The sequence below is a fragment of the Rhagoletis pomonella genome, unplaced genomic scaffold, assembly GCF_013731165.1.
Source record: "Rhagoletis pomonella isolate Grant_MI unplaced genomic scaffold, Rhpom_1.0 Rhpom_scaffold_00012, whole genome shotgun sequence".
Lineage (NCBI taxonomy): Eukaryota > Metazoa > Arthropoda > Insecta > Diptera > Tephritidae > Rhagoletis > Rhagoletis pomonella.
Genome location: NW_023458566.1, coordinates 22,689,822 through 22,700,515, shown reverse-complemented (window position 1 = coordinate 22,700,515; position 10,694 = coordinate 22,689,822). Strand labels below are relative to the sequence as shown.

General features: G+C 38.2%; 1 protein-coding gene across 1 annotated transcript in view; it reads right to left on the bottom strand.

The window, feature by feature from the left end:
• The window catches only part of LOC118748115 (spectrin alpha chain), a gene marked incomplete in the record, with an annotated part of 37,544 nt that extends 32,090 nt beyond the window's left edge, over nucleotides 1–5,454 (bottom strand). The window contains 2 exon segments of the mRNA XM_036482428.1: nucleotides 1–3,929; nucleotides 5,336–5,454. Coding sequence (XP_036338321.1) covers nucleotides 1–3,857 — 3,857 coding nt within the window.
• Between the last annotated feature and the right edge of the window lie 5,240 nt (nucleotides 5,455–10,694).

The window sequence follows — 10,694 nt, the reverse complement described above, 5'->3', positions numbered from 1 at the left end:
GAGTCCAAAAGTTTTTCTTTACGTGCAGTTGCTTTCGTAATAATTTGATCCCACATCTCATTGATCTCCTTTTGTTTGGCGTAAGTTTGCTCAGCGGTGTCAGGATGTGATTGCATTAAGCGATTGGCAGTTTCATCCAATTGCCGTATTTTGTCCCGCAATGCAGCCAGGTCGCGTTCAACACCCTCGTGTTTGCGCTGCAAAGTTTGAACGCTGCGCAAATCCTTGCCCAAGTCATTATTGTTTAGAGCATTCTCCTTTTCAGCGATCCAGTCCTTCGTTTCGTCGATGTCTCGATGGAAGCGCTGCACTTCGTGCGCAGATCCAAGTTGGCTCGCCTTTTCGGCGGTCAGCTGCTGCAGGTTGTTCCATTTGTCATTCAAGTCTTGCATTTGGGATTGGATCTTCAAGGCAGCCTCTGTTTGGCCTAGAGAAGTCAGTTGAACGGCGATTTCATTCATGTTTGCTAAGCGCACTTCGTTGGCCTTCAAGTCGTCGTTGAAATCATCGAACTTCTTTTGTAATACTTCAACTTCTTCAAGGTCTTCACCCACAACATCAGCGATTTGGGCGTGATTTTCTTTGTCCTTAATCCAGTGGGCCAAATCGGCTGCTTCTCGAACGAGGACGTATGCCTTTACCGTCTCGTTCAATTTGTTTTGACGTTCGCGTGCCAGCGCTAGCAAATTATCGTATTGGGAATTGATTTGATTCTGGCGTTTAGCAATAGAGTGATTATCCACAAGATTCTGCTGACTAGCACTTAGACCAGCTTCAATCTTTTTGATGTAGGCAGCTGGCACAAATCCTTGGCGATCGTTCACCTCAACCTTCCACCAGTCTTTGTTATTCGAGTTGAGAAGCGTCAGCACATCACCCTTCTTCATTGAAACCTCACGTGGTGATTTTTCAGTATAGTCGTAAAGGGCCACAACACATTCCTTGCCAGTTATGTCGACGACAGGCGTTTCTTGTTGCCGACAGTTTCTAGCTTGTTCTTGCAATGCCTGTATGGTATTACCGAAGGCTTCCAAATCAGAAACTAGTGCTTCGTGCTTTTTCAGTAATGCCTCGGCAGAGTCTTCGTCCTTGCCGTAATCGTTGCTGGTAGCTATTGGTTCCTTCTCACGCATCCATGACTCGGCCTCGTTGGCGTCAGCAAAATACTGATGTGCTTGGAGAGAGTCTTCAAGATCTTGTTTGCGTTGATTTGACTTGTCCTTTAGTGTATTCCACTGTTCCTGCAATGCATCCAAGCGCTGGCGAATATCCTCGCTAGCAAATGGCTGCTCCTTCAGCATATTCTCACCTGAACTGATGACATTAAGTAAGCGGGGCTCGTGATTGTTGATCTCAGCCAAAACAGCCTGATGTTTTTTAATAAGGTTTTGCACGCCAATTAAGTCCCTACCGCGATTGGTCGAAGCAGCGATGGGCTCTTTCTCGCGTATCCAAGCCGCCTCGTCTTCTAAGTCGCGGAATAGTTGCTGTACCTGTAGTGAATCCAATAAATGCTGCTTCCGCTCGGCCATCGGGGCAGCTAGTGCAGCGTAACGCTCAGACAAATTGGCTTCCTTGTGCCGAATGTTGTCTGCATCAAAGTGACCAGACTCGATGAATTTATTCGCAGCCACTTTGATGCTCTCGATACGGTCCTGATGGGCCATGACGTCCGCCTCGAGCAGTGCATGCTTTTTCTGTAAATTTTGCACCGATGTCAAATCCTTGCCATGGTCTTCGGACAACAGCTGGCCCTCGATTTCGCTTAGCCACAGCTCTATGTCTTCAATGGTGCGATTGAATTGTTGCTGTTGACAAGCCTCGTGTAGTTTGCAGCCCTTTTTATCGGAAGCCTGCACCAATGTCTCCCATAATACAACAATCTCCTGCATGCGTGTGTTAATCTGGTCAGATGCGTAATGTTTCTTTTCGATCAGCTCAGTACCTACTGTTGTGATGTCCTCAATACGGGATTTGTTAGCGTTGAGTTCATGTTCGAAGTTTTGATGTTTCTGCATTTTGCCATTCAAATTGGTTGGGTCCAAATAGCTGTCATCGGTGGCAAACTTCAGTTTCTCACTGATCCAACCTTTGGTCTCGTCGCAGTCGCGTTCAAACTGCTGATAACGATTGGAATCTTCCAACAGCTGTCGCCGCCGTGCGGACTTTTCTTGCAACGCCGACCGTCGTGCGAGCAGCATTTGACGACGTTGTGCCACATCGTCGGCAGCATAGTGCTGACCGTCGATTAGCTTAGTGGCGAATATATCAAGTGCCTTGATTTTCTCTTCCTGCGCAGCGAGACTCTTCTCAAAGTCCTCGTGCTTTTTTATCAAAGCCTCAACAGAGTCTAAGGAATCGCCAAGATCTTCATTGGCAAGAAAAGCCTCTTGCTTAGCCATCCATGTGTCTGCTTGTTCGGTATCGCGATAAAATAGCTGCAAATCCATACACTGCTCATACAGGATGCGACGATCTTCCCATAAAGACAACAATGAACTTTTGTCATTTTCTAATGCAGCCAATTTTTCTTGAATCTCAGCTGCAGCGTAATGTTCACGCTCTAATAGTTTGCGGCCCGACTCGGTAGTCAATTTAAAGCTGTCCTCGCGAGCATCGATCTCACCCTTATGCTCCTGGTGACGTTCCAAAAGTGCCTCGGCTCCAGCTACATCCTTGGCCAACTCATCGGCGGAAATTATGGCCTTCATGCCATTTATCCATGACACTAAGTCGCGGAAGTCAGCCAAAAAACGGTGCAAGAAGTACGACTCATCCAGCTTCTGCTTACGCTCGCGAGCCTTCGCCGTTAAGCTTTGCCAGTAGTTGGCAATTTCTGCCTGCTTGTCGCGAATTTGGTCGCTATGGTCGGCATGAATTGAACAAAGACGTAATGCCTCCGCGCCCAAGGTGGATACTTTATCCTCGAGGGCAGCTAGATCGCGTTCCACGCCCTCGTGTTTGCGCTGCAAAGCTTGTACACTGGCCAAGTCACGGCCGTAGTCGTCCGATGATAGTACAACATCTTTTTCGGCGATCCAAGCAACGGTCTCATCGGCGTCGCGATTGAATCTTTGAATTTCATGCGCACCAAATAATTTTTCTTGGCGCACAATTGCCAACTGCTTGAGGCGCTGCCAAGCCTCGTTCAATTCCTCCTTGCGTTTGGTTATTGTTTCGCGTTCTGGGTGGCCGTCTTGAACCAGCTTGTCGGCCAACTGGTTCACTTCGATGACACGATACTCCTGCGAAGCCATATCCTTTTGGAATTCGTCAAACTTACGCTGTAAAACCTCCACATGCTCCAAATCTTGGCCGAATTCATCTGCTGTAACGAAAGCCTCCTTGTCCTTGATCCAAAACATGACTTCTTCGCATTGTCGCAAAAACTGCACCAAAACCAATGCTTGCTGCAATTTTTGGCCCTTCTCCGCTAGACGACTCAACAGCAACTCCCACAAACGGTGTAATTCATCCAATCGACGTAAAATCGTTTCGGAAGCAAAATGCTGTTGATTGATCATCTCTTGACCTGTGTTGTCAAGTGAGACAATAGCATTGCTATGAGCTGAGACCTCCGCTTCGAAGGCTTGATGCTTTTGAATTTTCGCTTGCAAGTTTGTGGGATCGCGATAGCTCTCCTCGCTTGCGGCCTGTAACTTTTCATGAATCCAAGATTCTAGCTCGTCCGCATCTCGCTTGAAGTATTGAAAGCGTCGTGAATCTTCTAGTTTCTCGCGCTTCTGGCGGGTCTCGATCTTAAATTCATTATACCGCGTAAGCACCTGTTCTCGACGCTCTTGAATGTCCTCGACTGTTTCCAGAATTTTCACCTCCTTGGGCGTGAAATTCTCCATTTTTTCGTATGCTCGTTTCGGTCGTTGCTATGTAATACGTTTAAATTAAAATTTTTCGATTTTGTAAGATTTCTACAAAAAAAAGATAATAATTCCGTTGTAAGAATGCAAAATTCAAAGAAATATACAAGGCGAAATATACATACACTGACAAAAGGTCGCCGTCATTTGGCCTATAGAGCGTTTGGAGAGCGGCTACGGCCAAAAAATAATTTAAGTTGTACAATTTTTTTTTTTATGTAAAATAACGCTTAAAGTGATTCTTGACCATTTCACAGGGTATAAGAAGAGCTAATTCGCTCAGTTTAAAAACATGTGTAGTTACAAACCGCCTAAAAAAATGTTTACCGATATTTATCGTTGCAAAAGTTTACGATTTTAAGACATTAGATATGACGCTTAACACGTCTTTTGAATACCCTATATACATTAGGATGCCCATCGAAAATATTTTTTTTGGAAATTTAAGGACCCTATCCTCTAATTTCATTTGTTTTTATGATAAATATTATTTCCTATTTTTATAGATTTTTTAAAGGTCATTTAGAGGTCGCGACCTGTCGGTTTAGGTCAGAAAATAGGATTTTGTAGATTTATGAGTTTTTGAATGGCTATTTTTGATTCGAATTCAAAGGACGAATATGATCTGAGAAGAGGATATACATATAGGTCTTTAAAATGGTATATAATAATCTATTGTCGGATTTGGCTTGTTGGGATTTTGTATCGGGTAAAAAAAAACCCATATTTTTCTTAATTTTTTAAATTTTGACCATCGATAATTTCAACAATTTCAAAATATGTAGAACTAACTAAAGTTAAATCTATTTTTAAATAACCTGATAGCTCAGTTATTGCAATCGCATAAAAATTGTCGAAATTAGGCGACTTTTCTTAAATACGGCCTTGAATTTATATATTATCTATGTACCGGACTTTCAGACTATTTGAGAAGAGTGACTAAGGAATTCATCAATATTTATTCAAAATTGATATACATATACAATCGCTCTTTAGCAAAGAAATGGGTTTTCAAGAAATTTTAGGAAAATGGGGGTGGCACCCGCTCGCTTTACATTCGTCCGCTGCAATTCTGGATAGAGCCTTACTATATTTTTATCATGGTCTTAGCAAACTTTTTCAAACGAACACCATTATTAAATCCTAAAGTTGTCATATTACGCGAACTTATTCACAAAAGAGTCTGGAGTTTCTAAATCACTATTATTTACATATTTACATATTGGTTTTTGTAGACAAAGTTAAACCAATAAAGTTGTAATATATAAATGTAATATTGTATTTAAACCATTTTCTGGACGAGGCCACTCCTCAAACATTCTCAAGGCCAAATTACAAATGACCAACTCTTCTCAATTTGTATACACACATAGTCTACTTGGATTCCACATATGTATGTAGATTGATGACCTCACCAGATCGTTTATACATACATACATACATATGTAAGTATTTACCTTTTTGTTGCGGTTTGCTATTATTATTTAATTGAATTAATACTGCTCAGTGTGTTAGTGATTAAGCTGATAGCCACCACCTGGCTTGTCAAAAGTTTTTCCGTCTTTTCCGTCTGCGCCTGCAACAAATGGAATAAAATAAAGAATTAAAGTTTTCTTCTTCACCGAATACAAAGTCGTTGTTACATAATAGCCCTACAATTTCATACATTCACAAACGGGTAACTAAATTTTGCAATAACAACAAACAAACAACAAGAATGAGTCAGACCTTAAAAAAAATCACTCGGTTCTGAAATGTTGTTCACTTCGCTCGCTACACACAACTGGCACACTAGCATTATTTCGTTACTGCGTTCAACTCGCACACGCATGTATTAACAGTGAGTAGTTGATATCGAATTGCCCCACTTAACCCGTTAATGGTTTAAGCGACCGCAGCACATACACTTGTGATCAGCTAGTTAAGCCAGCAATATTTTGATCGATTTTTGGCTATTTTTCTTTTGTTTATTTAATGTTTATTATTTTTCCATAAAAGTCTAGCTCATTATATAACAAACACCACATAAATCCAGATTTCAAACTTTGTGCTAGATTTTCAACTTTTTTTCCATAAAAAAAAAAATTGTCGAACTTATTTTGTATGGAAAAAAATTTGTGATGCAGTCAGAAAAAAATTATTGAAAATCAACGCGATTTTTTAGCAACTTAAGACTTGTACATTATTACACTACAATTTAATGGGTTATTAAACTGCATACTCAAAAAAATTCTAAAAAATCTGAATAAAAAGTTGAAAATTTGCAGATTTTTCATAATTTTTGCACAAAGTTTGAGATCTGGATTTATATCACGGTGGAGAGAATACAGAAGGTGGCGCCGATGGCAATACCGCTAATCGGCTCTCAGTGAATTTGACAGAATCAGCTGTTTTGCTGCCGTCACAGTCGAGATGACAGCAGTAGTGATGTGCTGAGCAGAGTTGCCACTGCCGAACAAAAATACTTACCATTTACTTTGAAAAAATCTACCAAATCTGGAAAGTATCTACCAATAACTTTTTTTAAGTTATTTTAGTAAAAACTATAGATTTGTTCTTTTTTTGAGTTATTTCAATAAAAATCAAATTTTCTTGAATAAAAAAAAAACGCTTTTTATTTTCTTAATATTCAAAATGTTTTTCAAGTAATTTTTTTATTTTATTTATTTTTTTGGAAAAGAGTATTGTTTACATTTTAAGTAAAATCATAAAAGTCAAGGATTAAAGCTATAATTTAGAAGAGTTCAACAAATTTGCTATTTTCTCAAAATTTTTAGAAAATTTTTGGGTAAACAGTTTTATTACCCATTGAAAAATTCCCGTTGATTTAAAATTTTCTTTTGCCACCGGCCTTTGGAGTTTTTTCTTTTTTAATTTTATTTAAAGAATCATTTAAAATATTTAGGCAATCAAGAGCTCCTCAGGATTCGAGTAAAATGAGTTTTGAACTGGTCACAATATAAAGCGTTTGCAAATTAATGGAATTAAATGAACTATACTTATAGAAAGAAATTTATTATCAGACTTTTTGGTTTCCATGTATTTACTATGGGCGGATTAAAAAATTTTCGGGTGGATTTTTTAGATAACTACAGAACGAACAGTTTTAAAGTGCACAAAAATTACTTTAACAAAAATCTACCAAAATGAAAACAAATTTACCTTTTTACCAACCCACATTTTGACTACCAAATTTGGTAATAATTTACCAAAGTGGCAACCCTGGTGCTGAGTCAATACTTTTAAGTATCCAATACTCTCGATACTCGGTACCGAAACATTTAGGTTTCGAATAAAAGCGCAAATAGGCTAAAAATATGGAAAAAACGGTTCAGGGGAGACTCGCCTATCAAAACCTGAATGTAGGAGCCAATAAAGCTTTTAATAGTGATTCAAATGAAAGATGTATATATGTCAGTTTGAGGCCATAACCCAGCAAACATTGAGGTTAGTTATCGATTAGATAATGATTGGAGAACTAGCCACATTCTCCAATCGAAAAACTATCGAGAATCATATCAATCTCAACAAAAATGGGACATAGTTCTCGACTCGAGAAAATATAAATTCTCTAATCGAATTCTAATGTTGATCTCTAATGGGACTCGAATTTGAATTTCAAACTGCTATTTTGCTTTATTAAATAAAACGCTTTGTTTGTAAAATTTTTATTAAATGTATTTGCAATAAAATAATAATGAATTATTTGAACTTAAAAAAAAATTATGATTCATTCATTTGGAATATTGCTTATTTACACTTATTTGAATTTTCGTTGTTTCTCTAATCGTTCTCGAATCGAATTCTAATGTAGTTCTCTAATTTCGTCATCGACTCGAGAACGATTAGAAAAATACCCTAGTTATCTAATGTAGAAATCCAAATTTCTCTAACGTTAGAGACTGTGTTTGCTGGGAATACAGATAAACTCTTACTTGTTTGAAGCATTTTTGTTACAGATGAATCGGACGATATCATTTTTGTAGGCAGACGCTAACTGGTTACAGAATCTCCGCTCCCTGAAAGGCTTCTTCATCCGTCAAAAGATTTTTCTTGAACCTTGGATCGACTAGGGTTAAAACTGATAAAATAATATTTCTCTGTTGCGATAAGTTCAAGTATTTTAGCTGATATCATATAAATTAGTAATGAAAGTTTTTTCTAAACTTGAAATGCATATAATGGCGAAGGTTTAATGTAAATAATCAGTATCGGGTACCGATAAGGAAGTATTAGGTACCGAAACCTTTTTTAAGCATTGGGTACCGACAATTCAGCACATCACTAGACAGCAGTTTTATTTGCCGCTCTCAGTTGTCAACTCTACGGTGACGTCATGCCAAAATTACTCTCACGAATTCTGCTGCAATCGGCGCAATCTTGTGTTCTATCATTCTTGCATACATAGTACATGTACATATGTATATCCCCTGCAGTAAAATTTAGAGACAGTCTGACAAAGCGCTAGTTCCGAGCTACATATATCAGAACAATCTCTGAACTAGTGCAAAATGGATGCAGAGCGCGACAGTTGAAACTTGCGGTGTAAATGTACGAATGGTCACTACTCGTACAATACGAAAGTAGTTCAGCGAGACGACCTCCAACTCAAGCATCGTTGGTCCCGAATTCAAATCGCGGTGGAGGCAGTTGTGAGTTTTCAAATTTAATGAATTTAAATTGCTGCGTGCAGCTTGCAACAACTTTGTTTTGATAAAATAGAAAAATAAAATAAAATAGATAAAAAGAAAAAAACGAAAGAAATATCGAATCTTAAAAACGTTTTGTTATAAAAAAAAACTTTCTCTGAACTGTCGTTTGCCCTAATAACAACTGATCCATTTTATTACCTATCTCCTCTCCGTGCTTAGACAAACCTTCAGCTAATTTCTCAAAGTAGATACTCACACAAGTGTTGTACCCTCTTTATTAAATCATCCTTCGCCGTTTCATGTATTTCGTGCAAAAGAAAGTTAAAATAGAAAAATTATAATTTATAGTTCAACTCTTTTGAAATTAATCTTTATCACTTGTTTATAAACTTATTTATTTGCTGGTATGGAGTCACTGTCTCGTAAAACCATCAGCCGAATTTAAACATGTATGAGAGTTTAAAATATTAATCAAATTATTGCAGATCAATACAATACACGTCCGTTCACGTTGAAATCTCCTCTCTTCGGATCAGGAATCGAACCAGGATCTTGCCGAGTGCCGGTATGCACCTCTAACCACTTGACAACGACAGACGCGGATGTCATGAATTATTTACATTGTATTAAGAAATTATACGCGATCATTTGTTTAATTTTCCATTTTTCAACCTTATGAACCTTATATGTAAATACAAAATCTGGTACATATACAATCAGGCAGGTTCTGCACTTCACTTCACTTCCGAGTGAATTTCAATAAAATCCGCTTTGAATTCAAATTGGCAGTGGTTGAAATTCACTGGGAAGCGAATTGCAGAACCTGCCTGAATATTTATACCCGAGCGCACTTGTGCACAAGGGTATATTAATTTTGTTCACATAACGGTTGTTTGTAACAGCCGAAACGAATCGAGATAGATATAGACAAATGTATACATAAATGCTCAGAATGAATAGAAAAATCGATTAAGCCATGTCCGTCTGTCCGTAAGTCCGTGTACACGATAACTCGAGCAAAAATTGAGATATCTCAACAAAATTTTGTATGTAGGTTTCCGTTAATCCAAGGTAGGTTGGTATTGAAAATGGGCGAATCGGACTGTAACCACGCCCACTTCCCATATAACGGTAATTTCCAGAAATACGAAAACTGCGATATTTTAGTAACTACTGAAGACAATTCACTCAAAATTTATATTTACAATAATTTTCAGACGAAAAATAAGAATATTATAAATTTTTGGAAATTGGGCGTAGCCACGCCCACTTCTGGTTACATGTGTATATTTTGGTAACCGCTGCACCAATTTGTTCCAAACTTGGCACAGTTGTTGGTCTTGATACAGCATACTAAATGGCCGAAAATTTAAAAAATCGGACAATAACCACGCCCACATCCCATATAACGGTAATTTTCGGAAATACGAAAACTGCGATATTTTAGTAACTACTGAAGATTATTCACTCAAAATTGATACTTACAACAATTTTTAGACGAAAAACAAGAATATTATACATTTTTGGAAAATGGGCGTAGCCACGCCCACTTATGGTTACATGTGTATATCTTGGCAACCGCTGCACCGATTTCATCCAAACTTCGCACGGTTGTTGGCCTTGGTACAGCCGAAAATTTTTAAAATCGGACAATAACCACGCCCACAGTCCACAGGGTAATTTAGAGAAATACGAAATCTTCGATAAATCAGTAAATATTAAAGCTAATTTATTCAAAATTGACGCTTGCAACAATTCTTTACCAAGAATACGTTTATGGTAAAATTTTGGAAAATGGGCGTGGCACCGCCCACTTATGATCACATATATGTACATATATCGGTAACCGTTCTACAAATTTGTATCAAACTCGGTATTTTTATTGTGCTTGCCACATAAAAGCAAAACGTTCGAAAATTATTGAAATCGGACTAAAATTACGGCCGCTTTTCATATAACGGTAAATTTCAGAAATGCTTGAAACTGCAATATTTCGAAATTGAAGGACGCTAATTTACTCAAAATTGATACACCTCGGCTTACCATCTAGCGGTAGGTTTCGGAAAGATGAAAAAACATATATTTAATACTTGCGCCGGGTATTTAATGTTCGGCTCCACCCGAACTTAGACTTTCTTACTGGTTTTATATTAAACACGAAACC